Below are 22932 nucleotides of genomic sequence, written 5' to 3' on the forward strand. Positions count from 1 at the left end.
ACCAACGTCCATGGATGCTTATCTGTTCATCCAATAGATACACAGAGTACATGTTTCGGCTAACAAGCCTTCATCATCTTTATTCACAATCTTAAAGGGGAAGTCCGGGGAGGGAGGAAATGATGGGGTGTGCGGTATGAGAGTAGCACTTACATGTTAGGGAGTGTGAGAGGATGTGCAGCATGATAAACGCCAAGTACTACAACTCCCAGCATGTGAGCTGATGAATCCTTATTAGCCGAAACGTGTACTCCATGTATACATGGCATTTATGCTTCTCTATACCACTATATGGACTTCTCTACCTCGTGCACCACAGAGAAATATCCCATGTACTCAGGGCCGGATTAAGGTTGGTGGAGGCCCCGGGCGACAATCCCCCACCCACCCAAAAAAATAAAATAAACAAACTATACCGCCATCCACACAGATGGCTGCTTACTGTAGGTGAATTAGCACAGACCCCTCCTCGCTCCTGGCTGTATGGGTCAGCATCCTCTTCTGTTATGCATGTGGTCACTGGGAAGATGTCAGGCCCTAGAGACAGGAGCAGAGGGGGGGGGTGGACTAAGTATCAGAGTGTATTCCCACATTGTGTTTGTGTTAATAACGCAATGTGAGAACACAGCACTTTCTGCGCGCTGTTGCCCACTGTGTTAGGGCTCTATTACATGGCCTGATATTCTGGGTAAGCAACACCGTTCTGCTAGGGTTCGAGCTGGTGGGGGCCCCTAAGTGGTGGAGGCCCCGGAGCATGTGCCCCTGGTGCCCTCCCTTTAATCCGGCTCTGCATGTACTATGTCCCCACATCCCAATGTAATATCCCATGTACTATGTCCCCACATCCCAATGTAATATCACATGTGCTATGTCCCCACATCCCAATGTAATATCACATGTGCTATGTCCCCACATCCCAATGTAATATCCCATGTACTATGTCCCCACATCCCAATGTAATATCCCATGTACTATGTCCCCACATCCCAATGTAATATCCCATGTACTTTGTCCCCACATCCCAATGTAATATCCCATGTACTATGTCCCCACATCCCAATGGAATATCTCATGTACTATGTCCCCACATCCCAATGTAATATCACATGTACTATGTCCCCACATCCCAATGTAATATCCCATGTACTATGTCCCCACATCCCAATGGAATATCCCATGTACTATGTCCCCACATCCCAATGCAATATCACATGTACTATGTCCCCACATCCCAATGGAATATCCCATGTACTATGTCCCCACATCCCAATGTAATATCACATGTACTATGTCCCCACATCCCAATGTAATATCCCATGTACTATGTCTCCACATCCCAATGTAATATCCCATGTACTATGTCCCCACATCCCAATGTAATATCCCATGTACTATGTCCCCACATCCCAATGTAATATCACATGTACTATGTCCCCACATCCCAATGTAATATCACATGTACTATGTCCCCACATCCCAATGGAATATCCCATGTACTATGTCCCCACATCCCAATGTAATATCCCATGTACTATGTCCCCACATCCCAATGTAATATCCCATGTACTATGTCCCCACATCCCAATGTAATATCCCATGTACTATGTCCCCACATCCCAATGTAATATCCCATGTACTATGTCCCCACATCCCAATGTAATATCCCATGTACTATGTCCCCACATCCCAATGTAATATCCCATGTACTATGTCCCCACATCCCAATGTAATACAACATGTACTATGTCCCTACATCCCAATGTAATATAACATGTACTATGTCCCCACATCCCAATGAAATATCCCATGTACTATGTCCCCACATCCCAATGTAATATCCCATGTACTATGTCCCCACATCCCAATGTAATACAACATGTACTATGTCCCTACATCCCAATGTAATATAACATGTACTATGTCCCTGTTACGGCCGCGGCGGCGTCCCGCGTTCCGGGCCGCCGCCGCGACCGCTACCTGCCCTATGCAGCAGCCGGTGTCCATAGTCGGGGACCCGGCGCTGCTGTCACCTCGGCCCCGGGGGGCGCCTCACCTCTCCACGCTCCTGTCTCCCGCTGTGCCGGCCGGCGCGCGCGTCCCCGCCTCCTAGGGCGCGCGCGCGCCGGCTGTCTCAGATTTAAAGGGGCAGTGCGCTCCTAATTGGTAGTTGCACCCTATCACTCCCCTATAAATCCCAGCATGCCCTGTCCTTAGTGTTGGAGCCTCTACATGCTTCCCATAGCGTTTGGCCCAGCTCCCTGTTGTTCCTGTGTCCTGTCCGTTACCTGGTCCCAAGTCCCTGTTCCTGAGTCCTGTCCGTTACCCGGTCCCTAGTCCCTGTTCCTGGTTCCTGTTTCCCTGTCACTCCATCTGTTCCTGCGTTCAGCCTGTCACGTGCGCTCTCACCTGCAGATCATTGCCAGTGCCATCTCCTGCCTACTGCTCCTGCCACGCCTCGCCTGCCGACACCAGCAACCAAGCCAGGGGTAGCGACCTGGGGGTCGCCTGCCGCAGCAAGTCCATCCCGCCTTGCGGCGGGCTCTGGTGAAAACCAGCGGCCCCTTAGACTCCGCTCCCTGGTGAGGTTTGTGCCATCGCTGGTGCCGGTCCAGTGGATCCACTACTCCGGGCGTTACAGTAGGCTCCAACCATGGATCCCGGCGAGGTGCCAGATCTCCGTGACGTCGCCAGAGTGGTCGCGCAACAGGCTCAACAAATCCAGAAACAGTCACAGCAGATCCAGCAACTCACTGCCGCCTTACAGCAGCAGACTACTGCCCAGCGCACACCATCTCCTGACGCTGCTTCTTCACTCCGACTGGCTCTCCCAAGCAAGTACTCTGGGGACTCTAAGTTGTGCAGAGGATTCCTGACTCAGTGCACCATGCACATTGAACTTTTGAGTAGTCAGTTTTCCACCGAGCGCTCTAAAGTGGCTTTCATCATCAGCCTATTAGAAGGTAGAGCCCTGGCCTGGGCCACGCCACTGTGGGACCGTGATGATCCAGTTGCTGCCAATCTCCGGGCCTTCCTATTTGAGTTTCGCTCCGTCTTTGAGGAACCTGCCCGTGCTTCTTCAGCCGAGACTGCTCTCCTCAATCTCTCTCAAGGCAGCTCCTCTGTTGGTGACTACGCCATCCAGTTCCGCACCCTGGCAGCCGAATTGGACTGGAACGAGGCCGCCCTATTGGCCACCTTCAAGAAGGGCCTGTCTAGTCGTGTGAGAGACGTGCTCGCTGCCCGAGACCTGCCTACCTCCCTGAACGAACTCATTCTACTGGCCACCCGAGTTGATACTCGTTTTTCGGAGAGGGAGGAGGAGGTTCGGCATGAACATTTACTAACCCGTTCCCGTCGCCATCCCCAGCTGGCGCCAGTTTTCCAGAATCCTGACCTTTCGATGTCCCAACCCTCTCCTGAGATTCCTATGCAGGTGGAACGGGCTCACCTGACGCCTGATGAAAGAATCCGGCGCCTGGAGCAGAATCTCTGTCTCTATTGCGGTGGTTCCGATCACTTCCGGCTGGGATGTCCCCTACGTCCCCAAACATCCGGAGAATGCTCGCACCTAGGTCCGGTGGGACAGGTGTCCCTAGGTGTGAATGCCACCATTCCAAGTCTGTCTATGCCAGTTTCCATCCGGACTCCCTCAGGACAAAATCATCAGACTACTGCCTTCCTCGATTCTGGGTCAGCAGGCAGTTTTATTGCGGCAACATTGGTCCAAAGATGGCGGCTACCCGTGACCCGACTAGCCAGGCCCCTGACTATCTCCTCGGTCACAGGCGAAATTCTTACCGACCGCGTGTACTACCAGACCGCATCTTTAGTCCTCCAGGTGGGTCCTTCACATCAAGAAGAGATATCCTTCTACGTCCTGCCCCATTCTTCCCCCGCGGTCCTCCTGGGACTCCCGTGGCTACAAAAACATGCCCCTCAGGTGGACTGGAGAACCGGGGAGATTCTCAGTTGGGGTCAGGACTGTTCCCACCAGTGTCTCAAGTCACCTCAGACCAAGTGTATTATGTCATTTCCTGTCCCGGCCAAGCCTCTATCCGGCCTACCGGCAGAAGACCAAGACTCGGCGGATGCCTTCTCTGCCGAGGTGTACCCTCTCCCCGTACCCAAGACTAAGGTCGTATCCTCTCACCACCGGAAGAACTTACAGAAGGTCCCTTGCCACGTTATACCGCCTGATCGCCTAGTACCAGTCGTCACCTCCACTCTTCAGAGAGTACCCCCCGGAAAGACTCATGTTCACCCTGCGCTTCGAAGAGGTATTTTGAACTGGGGACATTCCTCGTTGGAGGCCGGGCACCCGGGAGTCCGTAAGACCGGCCAACGGATCTCTCGCCACTACTGGTGGCCCAGCCTATCCCAAGATGTCAAAGACTTTGTGGCTTCCTGTACCATTTGCAGGCAAGAAAGAGGGGGAGGCCAAAGGGGGGGGGTACTGTTACGGCCGCGGCGGCGTCCCGCGTTCCGGGCCGCCGCCGCGACCGCTACCTGCCCTATGCAGCAGCCGGTGTCCATAGTCGGGGACCCGGCGCTGCTGTCACCTCGGCCCCGGGGGGCGCCTCACCTCTCCACGCTCCTGTCTCCCGCTGTGCCGGCCGGCGCGCGCGGCCCCGCCTCCTCGGGCGCGCGCGCGCCGGCTGTCTCAGATTTAAAGGGGCAGTGCGCTCCTAATTGGTAGTTGCACCCTATCACTCCCCTATAAATCCCAGCATGCCCTGTCCTTAGTGTTGGAGCCTCTACATGCTTCCCATAGCGTTTGGCCCAGCTCCCTGTTGTTCCTGTGTCCTGTCCGTTACCTGGTCCCAAGTCCCTGTTCCTGAGTCCTGTCCGTTACCCGGTCCCTAGTCCCTGTTCCTGGTTCCTGTTTCCCTGTCACTCCATCTGTTCCTGCGTTCAGCCTGTCACGTGCGCTCTCACCTGCAGATCATTGCCAGTGCCATCTCCTGCCTACTGCTCCTGCCACGCCTCGCCTGCCGACACCAGCAACCAAGCCAGGGGTAGCGACCTGGGGGTCGCCTGCCGCAGCAAGTCCATCCCGCCTTGCGGCGGGCTCTGGTGAAAACCAGCGGCCCCTTAGACTCCGCTCCCTGGTGAGGTTTGTGCCATCGCTGGTGCCGGTCCAGTGGATCCACTACTCCGGGCGTTACAGTCCCCACATCCCAATGTAATATCCCATGTACTATGTCCCCACATCCACCTTGTAATATCCCATGTACTATGTCCCCACATCCCAATGTAATATCCCATGTACTATGTCCCCACATCCCAATGAAATATCCCATGTACTATGTCCCCACATCCCAATGTAATATCCCATGTACTATGTCCCCACATCCCAATGTAATATCCCATGTACTATGTCCCCACATCCCAATGTAATATCCCATGTACTATGTCCCCACATCCCAATGAAATATCCCATGTACTATGTCCCCACATCCCAATGGAATATCCCATGTACTATGTCCCCACATCCCAATGGAATATCCCATGTACTATGTCCCCACATCCCAATGTAATATCCCATGTACTATGTCCCCACATCCCAATGTAATATCCCATGTACTATGTCCCCACATCCCAATGAAATATCCCATGTACTATGTCCCCACATCCCAATGAAATATCCCATGTACTATGTCCCCACATCCCAAGGCCCGAGGTCTTCTCTGTTCGGCTCCCAGCCCAGGACTTACCCTCAGCATCTCAGCAAACTCTACATCCATATTCTGTTCAAGATCTTCACCAATTCTTGCAAGCGCAAGACAAAGCTGCTTCGTAGCGTCAACATTTTCCCTCGCCTTCTCCTCTGTACATGGAAGAACAGTGAATCGGTTAGTATTACATGAACTAGAGAGATATATCATCGACTCTTCGTCTATCCCACCATGTAGAGCTACACATGCCTCTAGACAATATGAGGTTCTTTCATGTATGGAGGTTGTATGGAGCAATAATAGACCCGCATACACCAGCCCTTAATCCGGACATATCATGTAAGGACTCAGCTCAACGCCCAACACCAATATAAGAGATTCCTCACCTTCTATCTCCATCTCTTTCTCTTCCAAGGCGTCATTACTCTTCAGAATGGTGTTTCCAATGGATCCCTGGGACACCGTGTATTCCTTCAGCACAGTTTCAGCCTATGTGAATGAAGGATTAAATTGTTGGATGAATGACGAACACCAAGTGTTACTGTCACTTGATCTTTTGTCATGAATATCGGCTCAGACCACCACCAATGGCCAGATCTAGCTGGAAAAATATTGTGGTCATATCTATCACGTCACACAGAAATGATGGAGAAGATCTTCTCATAGATCAATGGATAGAACAAACAAACTAGAAAAATGTCTGTAATCTCTGTATAAAAACTTTACACACATGTTGGACACAACTTCTTCTACCAACCTGAAGGCCTTTCCCAGGTTCCAGGTGATATTTGTCTTCTATCTCTTTTAGGTTTCGTCTGAACCTTTCATGGCCACCACAGATGGTGTATGACCCCTTGGATAAAGCTTCTTCATAGTCCCCAGAAAGCTTCTTAATCGGAGCTTCACACACTTCCCGTGACTTTTCCTCATTCATGTGATGGAACTCCTTCCTCTTCTCGTCTATCAGTTCCTGAAGGAAGAAACACATAGGGTTTGAATATTTACTGGTTTCTTCATTTTTAAGATAAGCTCCACACTCCACTCCACACATTTCTAGAGATGAGCGAACGATCGGCATTTGATTAGCTGGGGCTGCTGAACTTGGATAAAGCTCTAAGGTTGTCTGGAAAACATGGATACAGCCAATGACTATATCCATGATTTCCACATAGCCTTAGGGCTTTATCCAACTTCAGCAGCCACCGCTAATCACATGCCGAACGATCGGGTTCGGATGGACTCCAGCTGCTCCAGGTTCGCTCATCTCTAGACATTTCCTATCTAGTTAGGGATAACCGATATTCTGGAGGTGGGTGCTATAGGAGTTATGGCCACTGCCCATTTCCCCTGAGGACATCATCACTTTCTTTTGGTGAAACGTGACCCACTTCTCTGAAATCCACTGTCCACTGCCCGTTGTTAGGGAAATTCTGTCTCTACTAACACCTAACAACCATGCTATTCTAACATTGTCAATTCTGCTCAGTGGTTCCTGTTCTCTGTTACGACACATAGGAAATGATTGCTCAGCTGCTCCTGGGCTGCACCGGTCAGACTTACCAAGAATTTTTGCAGGAATTTCTGCTCTTCGTCTTGAATTGACCTTCTTAAAAATTTACGAAGAGCTTCAATCTCGTAGCGTCTGCTGAGCTCCAGGAACTGGTCCAGAGTTTTGGTGGGGAACACAACGTTCTCCTTCATCTTGTTCTCATAATGTCGTACAGCCTCCTGGACAGCCGCTGTGTGTTCTGTGTCAGTCGGTGGCTGGGCCACATCCTCCATGAAAATATTGGAAGCCATCAATGCTTCAGTGTGAATTCAGTTCTGAAAACCAAAAAAATGGAAGTCAGTTATAAGGCAGCCGGGGAGGAGCAGCATAGAGCGGCAGTCAGTTATAAGGCAGCCGGGGAGGAGTAGCATAGAGTGGCAGTCAGTTATAAGGCAGCCGGGAAGGAGTAGCATAGAGCGGCAGTCAGTTATAAGGCAGCCGGGGAGGAGTAGCATAGATCGGCAGTCAGTTATAAGGCAGCCGGGGAGGAGCAGCATAGAGTGGCAGTCAGTTATAAGGCAGCCGGGAAGGAGTAGCATAGAGCGGCAGTCAGTTATAAGGCAGCCGGGGAGGAGTAGCATAGAGCGGCAGTCAGTTATAAGGCAGCCGGGGAGGAGCAGCATAGAGCGGCAGTCAGTTATAAGGCAGCTAGGGAGGAGTAGCATAGAGCGGCAGTCAGTTATAAGGCAGCCGGGGAGGATCAGCATAGAGCGGCAGTCAGTTATAAGGCAGCCAGGGAGGAGTAGCATAGAGCGGCAGTCAGTTATAAGGCAGCCGGGGAGAAGTAGCATAGAGCGGCAGTCAGTTATAAGGCAGCCGGGGAGGAGTAGCATAGAGCGGCAGTCAGTTATAAGGCAGCCGGGGAGGAGTAGCATAGAGCGGCAGTCAGTTATAAGGTAGCTGGGGAGGAGCAGCATAGAGTAGTAGTCAGTTATAAGGTAGCCAGGGAGGAGCGGCACAGAGCGGCAGTCAGTTATAAGGCAGCCAGGGAGGAGTAGCATAGGCAGCAGCTGATGAGCGGACTGCAGAGCTAACAAAGCGCTTCACCTCGTTATTACTGTCTATTCGCTCATCTCTAGCGGCAACCCTTCTCTTTTTTATAACACACACTGACGGCCCAACTGACCCAAGACGTGTACAGATTAGTCGCGCACTGAGACACAGCAGTTAGCAGGTAACTCACAGGTGTTCTGGCCCCGGCTCCTCAGTCCCGGATGGTCTTACAGGAATATTAGTCGAGGTGGGAATTTCCCTTTAAGTCATGTGATTCTTTGGTTATGTGGAAGGTCCTGTCGTACCTGATTTGCTGCACTTCCTCCCTGTGATATGTCAGCAGTATGCGGCACCTTCTCAGATCGGGGGGGGGGGGGGGGGTTGTGTGTGGATGTAACCCCACCTGCATGTGACGGCCCAATGTCATCAATGCTGCGGCCATGTTGGACTGTTATCGGACATTGTGTGCAGGTTACATACACACACGATAGTCACAACATGCCCCCCCTATCTGAGAAGGTGCCCTCCTAGGGGCAGATGTATCGCCCTCATTTTTTGCACAACATTTATCGGTGCAGATCAGCTGCATCTCTCCGGTTAGCACCACATTGGCCGTTTCTCAGTATTTGCGCCAGGAGGGGACGTTGTTTCAGATTAGATGCCTTTTTTGGCAGATTTATTATGTGAGATTTTTTTTAATTTTTGCGCAGATATTGCCTTTCCCCCTTGACTATTTCATGTGACCATGGCTGCCCGATCCGGCCCTGTGTAATAGCCTCAGTAACCCACAAGCTGGTGTTTTTGCAGCAGTTTTGCAGCAGCTGGAGAGCAGGCACTTAGTGCAGCGACCCTGTCATTCTGCTCAGTCTGATGTCACAAACAACAAAGGGTTAAAAAAAATTGTTATTTACTTATAACTGATCATCGAGGTTCAGTGTGTGATGATGTAGCAGAGCTGAGTGTGTGATGATGTAGCAGAGCTGAGGGTGTGATTATGTAGCAGAGCTGAGCGTGTGATGATGTAGCAGAGCTGAGTGTGTGATGATGTAGCAGAGCTGAGTGTGTGATGATGTAGCAGAGCTGAGCGTGTGATGATGTAGCAGAGCAGAGTGTGTGATGATGTAGCAGAGCAGAGTGTGTGATGATGTAGCAGAGCTGAGCGTGTGATGATGTAGCAGAGCTGAGCGTGTGATGATGTAGCAGAGCAGAGTGTGTGATGATGTAGCAGAGCTGAGCGTGTGATGATGTGGTAGAGCTGAGCGTGTGATGATGTAGCAGAGCTGAGCGTGTGATGATGTAGCAGAGCAGAGTGTGTGATGATGTAGCAGAGCTGAGCGTGTGATGATGTAGCAGAGCAGAGTGTGTGATGATGTAGCAGAGCAGAGTGTGTGATGATGTAGCAGAGCTGAGTGTGTGATGATGTAGCAGAGCAGAGTGTGTGATGATGTAGCAGAGCAGAGCGTGTGATGATGTAGCAGAGCAGAGTGTGTGATGATGTAGCAGAGCTGAGCGTGTGATGATGTAGCAGAGCTGAGCGTGTGATGATTTAGCAGAGCTGAGCGTGTGATGATGTAGCAGAGGTGAGCGTGTGACGATGTAGCAGAGCTGAGCGTGTGACGATGTATCAGAGCTGAGCGTGTGACGATGTAGCAGAGCTGAGCGTGTGATGATGAAGCAGAGCAGAGCGTGTGATGATGTAGCAGAGCAGAGCGTGTGATGATGTAGCAGAGCAGAGCGTGTGATGATGTAGCAGAGCAGAGCGTGTGATGATGTAGCAGAGCGTGTGATGTAGCAGAGCTGAGGGTGTGATGATGTAGCAGAGCTGAGCATGTGATAATGTAGCAGAGCTGAGCGTGTGATGATGTAGCAGAGCAGAGTGTGTGATGATGTAGCAGAGCTGAGCGTGTGATTCGGTTCTTTGTGTGATATGACTTCTGTGGGGATACATAGGCCTGCAGGCAAATCTACAACAGAAAGACATGACAAACTCAGCTCTGCTACATGTGAGAGGGTCAGAGAACACTAAGAGGAAACCGGACATTGTGCACAGATGGACAGAGAGAGATTACCGGAGACTCCTGGAGGGGGCGACCCCGTGATATCCAGAGGAGAAGAGACCGACAGAGCCCCGTTCATTGTATATACATTGTAGCAGGGCGGGGGAGAGAGGAAAAGCAGGAAGAGAGAAGTCACCGCCTCATATTACAGTATATCCGTAATATCATATATACAGCACAGTCATATATAGCACTGCCTGCAGAATATCATCATACACCTCAGCTGCTGCAGAACCTCATACTACACATCTCAGCTGCTGCAGAACATCATACTACACCTCAGCTGCTGCAGAATGTCATACTACACCTCAGCTGCTGCAGAACCTCATCATACACCTCAGCTGCTACAGAACCTCATCATACACCTCAGCTGCTACAGAACCTCATCATACACCTCAGCTGCTGCAGAACCTCATCATACACCTCAGCTGCTGCAGAACCTCATCATACACCTCAGCTGCTGCAGAACCTCATCCTACACCTCAACTGCTGCAGAACCTCATCATACACCTCAGCTGCTGCAGAACCTCATCATACACCTCAGCTGCTGCAGAACCTCATACTGCACCTCAGCTGCTGCAGAACCTCATCATACACCTCAGCTGCTGCAGAACCTCATCTTACACCTCAGCTGCTGCAGAACCTCATCCTACACCTCAGCTGCTGCAGAACCTCATACTACACCTCAGCTGCTGCAGAACCTCATCATACACCTCAGCTGCTGCAGAACCTCATCCTACACCTCAGATGCTGCAGAACCCCACACTACACCTCAGCTGCTGCAGAACCTCATAACATACCTCAGCTGCTGCAGAACCTCATACTACACCTCAGCTGCTACACAACCTCATCATACACCTCAGCTGCTGCAGAACCTCATCATACTACACCTCAGCTGCTGCAGAACCTCATCCTACACCTCAGATGCTGCAGAACCTCATGCTACACCTCAGATGCTGCAGAACCCCACACTACACCTCAGCTGCTACAGAACCTCATAACATACCTCAGCTGCTGCAGAACCTCCTCCTACACCTCAGCTGCTGCAGAACCTCATCATACAGCTCAGCTGCTCCAGAACCTCATCATACATCCCAGCTGCTGCAGAACCTCATCATACTACACCTCAGCTGCTGCAGAACCTCATCATACACCTCAGCTGCTGCAGAACCTCATCATACACCGCAGCTGCTGCAGAACCTCCTCATACTACACATTTAGCTGCTGCAGAACCTCATACTACACCCCAGCTGCTGCAGAACCTCATCATACTAAACCTCAGTGGCTGCAGAACCTCATCATACACCTCAGCTGCTGCAGAACCTCATCATACACCTCAGCTGCTGCAGAACATCCTCATACACCTCATCTGCTGCAGAACCTCTTACTACACCTCAGCTGCTGTATAACATGTTGATAGTTTTGCTGCTGTATGTCCTGCAGGAAGTGGTGTATTCTTTCCAGGCTGGCACATATATTTGAGATTGTATAGTAGCCCTATGGTTGTCTCCTACACTGAGATAAAAAAATGATGTTTCTTTTATTTTGAGGGTCAGTGTAATTGGAGCAAAACCAAGTTTAGAAGAAGAAAAGTGTTTGAAGTATCATCTTGTATCAGTAAAGGGGTTATACTGATCTTTATAGGTTTCAAGGTGGAAAACAGCAACAGCATGGGAAGGGTTACATCACAAAAGCAGCCCTGGCCTAAGCAGTGAAGTGCTGCTATTGCTGCTGATGATGACAGGATACACAAGGGATGGCTGCCTGGCTCCGCCCACACCAGGCTGTACCAATAGAGCGCCGATCAATGTACTGCATTGATCTCTATCAGCAATCAAATGACCGTCCATGCAGATCCCCCTAGGGGGACTACAAAAGTGTATAAAAAAAAAGTAAAAAAAAATAAATTACATATATATATATATATATATATATATATATATACATATATACACAAAAGACTTCGCGGCACCTCCGTAGAGTGAAAAAACTGTGATTTATTGTTTCAAAAAAACATTAGTCAGTGCTGCGAAGTCTTTTGTGTATGAAGAAGGGGACGTGGTTCCAGTCTCCATTGCTGGCACTCCAACACCAAGTTTCTGCGAGTGCACTCCATTCTGTTGTTTGTATATATATATATATATGTTAATCAATAAATCCATTGTATAATAACCACTCTTCAAATTCCACCTATCCCTTTGATTCAGTGGGATTTCTCACGCTGCTTTTTGTGTTTGCCAGGTGCCCCTGAATCTTAGTATGTTTGCCGGGTGCCCCTGTATCTTTTTGCATTTGCCCGGTGCCCCTGTATCTTTTTGCATTTGCCGGGTGCCCCTGTATCTTTTTGTGTTTGCCGGGTGCCCCTGTATCTTATTGTATTTGCCCGCTGCCCCTGTATATTTTTGTGTTTGCCCGTTGCCCCTGTATCTTTTTGTGTTTGCCGGGTGCCCCTGTATCTTTTTGTATTTTCTCGTTGCCCCTGTATCTTTTTGTGTTTGCCCGTTGCCCCTGTATCTTTTTGTATTTGCCCGTTGCCCCTGTATCTTTTTGTGTTTGCCGGGTGCCCCTGTATCTTTTTGTGTTTGCCGGGTGCCCCTGTATCTATTTGTGTTTGCCGGGTGCCCCTGTATCTTTTTGTGTTTGCCGGGTGCCCCTGTATCTTTTTGTATTTGCCCGTTGCCCCTGTATCTTTTTGTATTTTCTCGTTGCCCCTGTATCTTTTTGTGTTTGCCCGTTGCCCCTGTATCTTTTTGTATTTGCCGGGTGCCCCTGTATCTTTTTGTGTTTGCCGGGTGCCCCTGTATCTTTTTGTGTTTGCCGGGTGCCCCTGTATCTATTTGTGTTTGCCGGGTGCCCCTGTATCTTTTTGTGTTTGCCGGGTGCCCCTGTATCTTTTTGTGTTTGCCGGGTTCCCCTGTATCTTTTTGTGTTTGCCGGGTGCCCCTGTATCTTTTTGTGTTTGCCGGGTGCCCCTGTATCTTTTTGTGTTTGCCGGGTGCCCCTGTATCTTTTTGTGTTTGCCGGGTTCCCCTGTATCTTTTTGTGTTTGCCGGGTGCCCCTGTATCTTTTTGTGTTTGCCGGGTGGCCCTGTATCTTTTTGTGTTTGCCGGGTGCCCCTGTATCTTTTTGTGTTTGCCGGGTGCCCCTGTATCTTTTTGTGTTTGCCGGGTTCCCCTGTATCTTTTTGTGTTTGCCGGGTGCCCCTGTATCTTTTTGTGTTTGCCGGGTGGTCCTGTATCTTTTTGTGTTTGCCGGGTTCCCCTGTATCTTTTTGTGTTTGCCGGGTGCCCCTGTATCTTTTTGTATTTGCCCGTTGCCCCTGTATCTTTTTGTGTTTGCCGGGTGCCCCTGTATCTTTTTGTGTTTGCCGGGTTCCCCTGTATCTTTTTGTGTTTGCCGGGTGGCCCTGTATCTTTTTGTGTTTGCCGGGTGGCCCTGTATCTTTTTGTGTTTGCCGGGTGCCCCTGTATCTTTTTGTGTTTGCCGGGTGCCCCTCTATCTTTTTGTGCTTGTTTTTGTCTTACAGCCATGGCGGCCTGCACGGGAGCAGAGGACTTTTTTTCAGTGCAGACGAGTTTGAGACAATGACAGGAAATTCACAGAATGTTGGTAAGTTACAAACTATACGGTGACCAAGAGGTCACACCCTGTCCGAAAATAGCCAGAATGAACCTCTCCGTGCCCGGGTGAAATACCACAGCGGAGCTCTGGGTATATAGGACGTGCTGGGGATGGAATTCTCTGTATTCATATTTATTTAAAGGTCCAGGGGTCTCCAGTCTCTTTGTGGTGCAGACCCCACCTGTCTTAGTGTTGGATTTTGCCAATGACTTTGCTTCCTATTTTAGTAGCCATATTTGGGTGGGGGTCCTGGGGTCAGGCATGGGGGGGAGGTAGTTTTGTCACACCAGCTTTTATTGGTGGTGGTGGTGGTGTGTGTGTTGGGGGGGCGTCCTCAGGGTTGCATGCCTTATAATGGTGATGGAGTTGTGCGGTGGGTACTGGGTAAGTCCTGGTAAGTGGAATGGCTGTGCCTGGTAGTGGCCGTTATACCTGCTTTGTATCATTGGGTCCAGACCTTGAGCCAAAGAAAAAACATGGAGATCAGGTGCCTCAGCTAAAGGCAAATCCTGTGCGGGAGGAGTGTTACAGTCAGATCCTCTCTGATTGGGGGAAGGTTTCTCTCTCTTACTGTGGAGGAATAGGCCGGCGCCGTGTGGCTGTGGGTTACCCATCCCCATTGGGAACATCTGAATATTGGTCTGTGCTGAAGCTTCCTGTGTATGGGGAGGGGGAGTTATTGAAGGTGATTGGGTAACATCTGTATGCTGTACTGGGGCAGGGAGGTCATGGAGATTGGACCTATCAGTGGAGGAGATTCAGACTAATCATTTAAACTTGTTAAAAAAGGTTAGTGGTGTATACCGCAGCATAGTGCTGACAAAATAATAAGCTTCAATTGATGCCCCCTCCCCAAGTGCCCACACCACCCCACCACACAAAGCCCCTCCCCCCCTCCGCCTCTGTGGATCGGTCACTTCAGCACCCTCCCATAACGAGCTTACTGCTAGCCAACCCCCCCCCCCCCTTCACTGGCCACGATCATCAAGCCCCCACCCCCCCCCCCCCCTCCACTGGCCACGATCATCAAGCCCCCACCCCCCTCCACTGGCCCCGATCATCAAGCCCCCGCCCCCCCTTCACTGGCCCTGATCATCAAGCCCCCGCCCCCCCCCCCCCCCTCCACTGGCCACGATCATCAAGCCCCCACCCCCCTCCACTGGCCCCGATCATCAAGCCCCCGCCCCCCCTTCACTGGCCCTGATCATCAAGCCCCCGCCCCCCCCCCTCCACTGGCCACGATCATCAAGCCCCCACCCCCCTCCACTGGCCCCGATCATCAAGCCCCCGCCCCCCCTTCACTGGCCCTGATCATCAAGCCCCCGCCCCCCCCCTCCACTGGCCACGATCATCAAGCCCCCACCCCCCTCCACTGGCCACGATCTTTCATCAAACCAACCTCTCTACCCAGTGTCGGACTGGGGTACCTTGGCCCACCAGGGAAATTGATTCTTGGGGCCCACCCAACATATAAAGACATAATCAGCGCCAAACCTTTCACGTTAGTACAGCGACTTTGCATAGAGCTGTGTATGTGAGCAGTGATACTAGTGCACCACTTATACAGTTGTTACTGATTCATGCAGTTGTGGTAAAACTGCACCATTTATGAAGAAACTTTAATGAAATTCCAACAATATTGCTGTAAAAACACATCAAAAATGTCATGTGTGAACACAGCCTCAGAAGAAGAAGGAAAAAATGACCATCTAGTCTGCTCCTCTATTACAATCTCCAGCAAAGGAGACCCATGACGGTTTATTCTAGCCTCACCATAAGGTGTTGGGATAGAATAAGACTTTAAAGGACCATCATGAAAGTCATAGCAGTGGTCAGCGTTAAAGGGGTACTCTGGTAAAAAAAAATATATATTTTTAAATCTCATGTCAGAAGTTACAGACTAGTAAATTACTTCTAATTAAAAATCTTCAGTATTTCAGTACTTATCAGCTGCTGTATGTCCTGCAGGAAGTGGTGTGTTCTCTCCAGTCTGACACAGTGCTCTCTGCTGCCACCTCTGTCCATGTCAGGAACTGTCCAGAGCAGCAGCAAATCCCCATAGAAATCCTCTCCTGCTCTGGACAGTTCCTGACATGGACAGAGGTGGCAGCAGAAAGCACTGTGTCAGACTGGAAAGAATACACCACTTCCTGCAGGATATACAGCAGTTGAAAAGTACTGGAAGACTGGAGATTTTTAATTAGAAGTAATAAACAAATTCCTATAACTTCCTCACACCAGTTAGTTTGAAAAAATATTTTTCACCGGAATACCCCTTTAAGGTCAATACAAAATGTCAGACAGATGTGATTAAAAGTTTAATCTGTCTCAGGGTTGAGACACCCAACAATGGCCAGAATGTCACTCAGTCCATCATAATGCAAGTGAGGGGCTGAGCACTCATTATAGGAGATGGGTTCCATTATAGTCTATGGGCCCGTCATGTGTAACATGACTGATGGAGTGATGATCTAGCCACCACAGGAGGTCTCAGCACTGACACCCCGACTGATCGAAACATTTCACATGTCTGCATGATGTCAAAAGTTTTTAGTGGAAGGAAAAGCGTTTTTGCAGTGGAAAGAAAGCGGTAAGCATTGTGTCACACAGCTAGGTTCACACAGTATTTTGGTCATTTTTATGTAACCAAAACCGGGAGTGGATCTGAAACACAGAAAGGCTCTGTTCACACACTGTTGAAATTTAAAATAACACCAATTATTTGCCATTAAATGGCGGCCGTCCACTAAATTTCTACAGTGTGGGAACATAGCCTCTGTGTTTTCAATCTACTCCTGGTTTTGGTTGCAAAATACTGAGCAAAAATACTGTGTGTGAACCTAGATTTAGGCTGGGTTCACACCACATATAACACCGGCTGTTTTGTGACGCAGCCGGGTCACAGAGCGGCCAATGTTACTGGATATCCTCTGGCCAGTACTGCAGTACTGGCCGGATGATCTTCATTTCTGCTGAATTCGGATGCAGGTGCACCAGTGTGCACCTGCATCCGAATTCACCACTGCACACAACGGAGCGTGTGGCCGGAGCTGCACGCTCCATTGTGTGAACTGCCATGTCTGTACGGCCTATTAGCGGCCGCAGAAAAATGACATGTCAGTTTTTCGTGGGGCTGAAGCATATGCTATGTGTATACGCTCCGTCTGGGATTCCATTCATTCCAATACAACATATGTTTTGCATAAATCGCGGCTGTTATTGCAAATTGCAACAACTAAGATTTATGCAAAACATATGTTGTGTGAACATGGCTTTAAGATGTAATCTGCCATTTTATACTAGTAGAAGAGAGAGAACACCATGCGGCGCACATAGCTTATTACTGCAGAACAAATGTGTGTAAGTGGCTAAACTTGCTGCTCACCTTGGGCGGTCATGCTACAAGCCCAACACCGCCAGTCACTTTAGCGGTGGTTTGTACACCTTGATGCCGCTTGCAGCCCTTTCAACGGAACCAGGAGACTTGGTACAATAATTCAGCTGCGAAGATAGCACCAAAGTAGTCAAAAATCTTGTGACTTTATTCACTCCCTCTTGTGCAATGTTTTGCCTTACTCAGAGCTAAAACGAAGCATCGCGCTAGAGGGTGAGAATAAAATCACAAGAATTATTACTACTTTAGTGCTGATACTGCTGCTGCTCCGGAGGGGGTGCATAATCCTACCTATCACTGATACTACTGCTCCGGAGGGGGTGCAGTCTGGTGAGGGGGGCATTATCCTACCTATCACTGATACTACTGCTCCGGAGGGGGTGCAGTCTGGTGAGGGGGGCATTATCCTACCTATCACTGATACTACTGCTGCTGCTCCGGAGGGGGTGCAGTCAGATGAGGGGGGCATAATCCTACCTATCACTGATACTACTGCTCCGGAGGGGTGCAGTCTGGTGAGGGGGGCATAATCCTACCTATCACTGATACTACTGCTCCGGAGGGGTGCAGTCTGGTGAGGGGGTATTATCCTACCTATCACTGATACTACTGCTCCGGAGGGGGTGAAGGCCGATGAGGAGGGGGTATTATCCTACCTATCACTGATACTGATGCTGCTCCGGAGGGGGTGCAGTCAGATGAGGGGGGCATAATCCTACCTGTCACTGATACTGCTGCTCCGGAGGGGGTGCAGTCAGATGAGGGGTGCATAATCCTACGTATCACTGATACTGCTGCTCCGGAGGGGGTGAAGGCCGATGAGGAGGGGGCATAATCCTACCTATCACTGATACTACTGCTCCGGAGGGGTGCAGTCTGGTGAGGGGGTATTATCCTACCTATCACTGATACTGCTGCTGCTCCGGAGGGGTGCAGTCTGGTGAGGGGGGCATAATCCTACCTGTCACTGATACTGCTGCTCCGGAGGGGGTGCAGTCTGGTGAGGGGGTATTATCCTACCTATCACTGATACTGCTGCTCCGGAGGGGGTGCCGTCTGGTGAGGGGGGGCATAATCCTACCTATCACTGATACTGCTGCTGCTCCGGAGGGGTGCAGTCTGGTGAGGGGGGCATAATCCTACCTGTCACTGACACTACTGCTGCTGCTCCGGAGGGGGTGCAGTCTGGTGAGGGGGGCATAATCCTACCTATCACTGATACTACTGCTCCGGAGGGGGTGCAGTCTGGTGAGGGGGCATAATCCTACCTATCACTGATACTGCTGCTCCGGAGGGGTGCAGTCAGATGAGGGGGGCATAATCCTACCTATCACTGATACTACTGCTGCTCCGGAGGGGTGCAGTCTGGTGAGGGGGTATAATCCTACCTATCACTGATACTGCTGCTCCGGAGGGGGTGCAGTCTGGTGAGGGGGGGCATAATCCTACCTATCACTGATACTGCTGCTCCGGAGGGGTGCAGTCTGGTGAGGGGGGCATAATCCTACCTATCACTGATACTACTGCTGCTGCTCCGGAGGGGGTGCAGTCAGATGAGGGGGGCATAATCCTACCTATCACTGATACTACTGCTCCGGAGGGGTGCAGTCTGGTGAGGGGGGCATAATCCTACCTGTCACTGATACTGCTGCTGCTCCGGAGGGGGTGCAGTCTGGTGAGGGGGTATTATCCTACCTATCACTGATACTGCTGCTGCTCCGGAGGGGTGCAGTCTGGTGAGGGGGGCATAATCCTACCTGTCACTGATACTGCTGCTGCTCCGGAGGGGGTGCAGTCTGGTGAGGGGTGCATAATCCTACCTATCACTGATACTGCTGCTCCGGAGGGGGTGCAGTCTGGTGAGGGGGCATAATCCTACCTATCACTGATACTACTGCTCCGGAGGGGGTGCAGTCTGGTGAGGGGGGCATAATCCTACCTATCACTGATACTACTGCTGCTCCGGAGGGGGTGCAGTCTGGTGAGGGGGTATTATCCTACCTATCACTGATACTGCTGCTGCTCCGGAGGGGTGCAGTCTGGTGAGGGGGGCATAATCCTACCTATCACTGATACTACTGCTGCTGCTCCGGAGGGGGTGCAGTCAGATGAGGGGGGCATAATCCTACCTATCACTGATACTACTGCTCCGGAGGGGTGCAGTCTGGTGAGGGGGGCATAATCCTACCTATCACTGATACTACTGCTGCTCCGGAGGGGTGCAGTCTGGTGAGGGGGTATTATCCTACCTATCACTGATACTGCTGCTGCTCCGGAGGGGTGCAGTCTGGTGAGGGGGGCATAATCCTACCTGTCACTGATACTGCTGCTGCTCCGGAGGGGGTGCAGTCTGGTGAGGGGGGCATAATCCTACCTATCACTGATACTGCTGCTCCGGAGGGGGTGCAGTCTGGTGAGGGGGGGCATAATCCTACCTATCACTGATACTGCTGCTGCTCCGGAGGGGGTGCAGTCTGGTGAGGGGGTATTATCCTACCTATCACTGATACTGCTGCTCCGGAGGGGGTGCAGTCTGGTGAGGGGGGGCATAATCCTACCTATCACTGATACTGCTGCTCCGGAGGGGGTGCAGTCTGGTGAGGGGGGCATAATCCTACCTGTCACTGATACTGCTGCTCCGGAGGGGTGCAGTCAGATGAGGGGGGGCATAATCCTACCTACCACTGATACTGCTGCTGCTCCGGAGGGGGTGCAGTCTGGTGAGGGGGGGCATAATCCTACCTATCACTGATACTGCTGCTGCTCCGGAGGGGTGCAGTCTGGTGAGGGGGGGCATAATCCTACCTATCACTGATACTGCTGCTGCTGCTCCGGAGGGGGTGCAGTCTGGTGAGGGGGGGCATAATCCTGCCTATCACTGATACTGCTGCTGCTCCGGAGGGGGTATTATCCTACCTATCACTGATACTACTGCTGCTCCGGAGGGGTGCAGTCTGGTGAGGGGGTATTATCCTACCTATCACTGATACTGCTGCTGCTCCGGAGGGGGTGCAGTCTGGTGAGGGGGGGCATAATCCTACCTATCACTGATACTGCTGCTGCTCTGGAGGGGGTGCAGTCTGGTGAGGGGTGCATAATCCTACCTATCACTGATACTGCTGCTCCGGAGGGGGTGCAGTCTGGTGAGGGGGGGCATAATCCTACCTATCACTGATACTGCTGCTCCGGAGGGGGTGCAGTCTGGTGAGGGGGGCATAATCCTACCTGTCACTGATACTGCTGCTCCGGAGGGGTGCAGTCAGATGAGGGGGGGCATAATCCTACCTACCACTGATACTGCTGCTGCTCCGGAGGGGGTGCAGTCTGGTGAGGGGGGGCATAATCCTACCTATCACTGATACTGCTGCTGCTGCTCCGGAGGGGGTGCAGTCTGGTGAGGGGGGGCATAATCCTGCCTATCACTGATACTGCTGCTGCTCCGGAGGGGGTATTATCCTACCTATCACTGATACTACTGCTGCTCCGGAGGGGGTGCAGTCTGGTGAGGGGGGCATTATCCTACCTATCACTGATACTACTGCTGCTCCAGAGGGGGTGCAGTCTGGTGAGGGGGGCATTATCCCACCTATCACTGATACTGCTGCTCCAGAGGGGGTGCAGTCTGGTGAGGGGGGCATTATCCCACCTATCACTGATACTGCTGCTCCAGAGGGGGTGCAGTCTGGTGAGGGGGGCATTATCCCACCTATCACTGATACTGCTGCTCCAGAGGGGGTGCAGTCTGGTGAGGGGGGCATTATCCCACCTATCACTGATACTGCTGCTCCGGAGGGGGTGCAGTCTGGTGAGGGGGGCATAATCCTACCTATCACTGATACTACTGCTCCAGAGGGGGTGCAGTCTGGTGAGGGGGGCATTATCCCACCTATCACTGATACTGCTGCTCCAGAGGGGGTGCAATCTGGTGAGGGGGGGCATTATCCCACTTGTGTCTGCTGCTTATATCTTTATTCATGAGTCGGTACAATAGTTGAGAAGAAGTTCACACTCTGGAGGTCCCAGTTGTGCAGGAGATCCGTGAGGCTTGGGCGCTGATCAGCTGAGTCCTGATTCTCACATCACAGATGATAGGAGTTGTAGTAGACGTAGGAGTAAGACAAATCAATGTCAATGTCAAATCAAATCAATTACTGTTATATCTACTACAACTCCTATCATCTTTGATGTGAGAATCCTCAGCTGATCAGAGCCCAAGCCTCACGGATCTCCGGCACAACTGGACCTCCAAAGTGTGAACTTCTCATCACATACATACAGTATACATATATACACAAATAGACATACTGCAGACATACACACCGTATACATATATACACAAATAAACATACTGCAGACATACACACGGTATACATATATACTAAAATAGACATACTGCAGACATACACACTGTATACATATATACACAAATAAACATACTGCAGACATACACACGGTATACATATATACTAAAATAGACATACTGCAGCCATACACACTGTATACATATATACACAAATAGACATACTGCAGACATACACACCGTATACATATATACACAAATAAACATACTGCAGACATACACACGGTATACATATATACTAAAATAGACATACTGCAGACATACACACTGTATACATATATACACAAATAGACATACTGCAGACATACACACGGTATACATATATACTCAAATAGACATACTGCAGACATACATACTGTATACATTAGGGATGGTCCGAACCGAGTTCGTACGAACCCGAACCATCCGCAATGATTACCGCTGTCTGCCCGCTCCGTGCAGCGGGCGGATCCAGCGGGAGGAACGCCTGGAAAACTGGGATACAGTCATAGCCATAGGCTGTATCCCAGTTTTCCAGGCGGTCCTCCCGCTGTATCTACCCGCTGCACGGAGCAGGCAGACAGCGGTAATCCGATGCCGAGCGTTCGGGTTCAGCCGAACCCGAACCTCGGCGGGTTTGGACCATCCCTAGTATACATATATACACAAATAGACATACTGCAGACATACACACTGTATACGTATATACACAAATAGACATACTGCAGACATACACACTGTATACATATATACACAAATAGACATACTGCAGACATACACACTGTATACATATATACTCAAATAGACATACTGCAGACATACACACTGTATACATATATACACAAATAGACATACTGCAGCCATACATACTGTATACATATATACACAAATAGACATACTGCAGACATACACACTGTATACATATATACACAAATAGACATACTGCAGACATACACAAACATGCAGACACAACACACCTTACATATATACATCTAATCATACTAACACACACACAGACTCACCAACATGGATACACAGATACAAAAGCATGCAGATTACACATATAAACCATGTATAGAACTACATTACATAATATACACTATATACATGATAGAAAATACACATATATATTATTCACATGCATAAACACATGACACATGTACAGACACACACTGATGACAGATAGACAAGTATATACACACACACTCACATGTTCAGCAGGGCAGGAAGCTTCAGTCTTCTTGTCTCCATCTTCTCCCAGCCAGGCCGGGCAGCCTCCAGCCTCTCCCCATCCCCTGTGCAC

General features: G+C 50.4%; 1 protein-coding gene across 4 annotated transcripts in view; it reads right to left on the reverse strand.

The window, feature by feature from the left end:
- Positions 1 to 22918, reverse strand: part of LOC138800561 (NACHT, LRR and PYD domains-containing protein 1a allele 5-like) — a 35924-nt gene extending 13006 nt beyond the window's left edge. The window contains exons 1-5 of one of the 4 annotated variants that reach the window (XM_069982330.1): positions 22840 to 22918; positions 7236 to 7499; positions 6433 to 6645; positions 6062 to 6164; positions 5715 to 5827 (exon numbers count right to left, since the gene is read on the reverse strand). In XM_069982330.1, the coding sequence (XP_069838431.1) occupies positions 5715 to 5827; positions 6062 to 6164; positions 6433 to 6645; positions 7236 to 7475 (669 nt within the window). In that variant the 5' untranslated portion in view covers positions 7476 to 7499; positions 22840 to 22918. Of the gene's footprint in view, positions 1 to 442; positions 538 to 5714; positions 5828 to 6061; positions 6165 to 6432; positions 6646 to 7235; positions 7500 to 8522; positions 8578 to 10286; positions 10374 to 22839 lie in introns of those variants that run through there. The other 3 variants (XM_069982332.1, XM_069982329.1, XM_069982331.1) reach the window with 3 other exon arrangements.
- Between the last annotated feature and the right edge of the window lie 14 nt (positions 22919 to 22932).

The sequence above is a fragment of the Dendropsophus ebraccatus genome, chromosome 9 (genome assembly GCF_027789765.1).
Source record: "Dendropsophus ebraccatus isolate aDenEbr1 chromosome 9, aDenEbr1.pat, whole genome shotgun sequence".
NCBI lineage: Eukaryota > Metazoa > Chordata > Amphibia > Anura > Hylidae > Dendropsophus > Dendropsophus ebraccatus.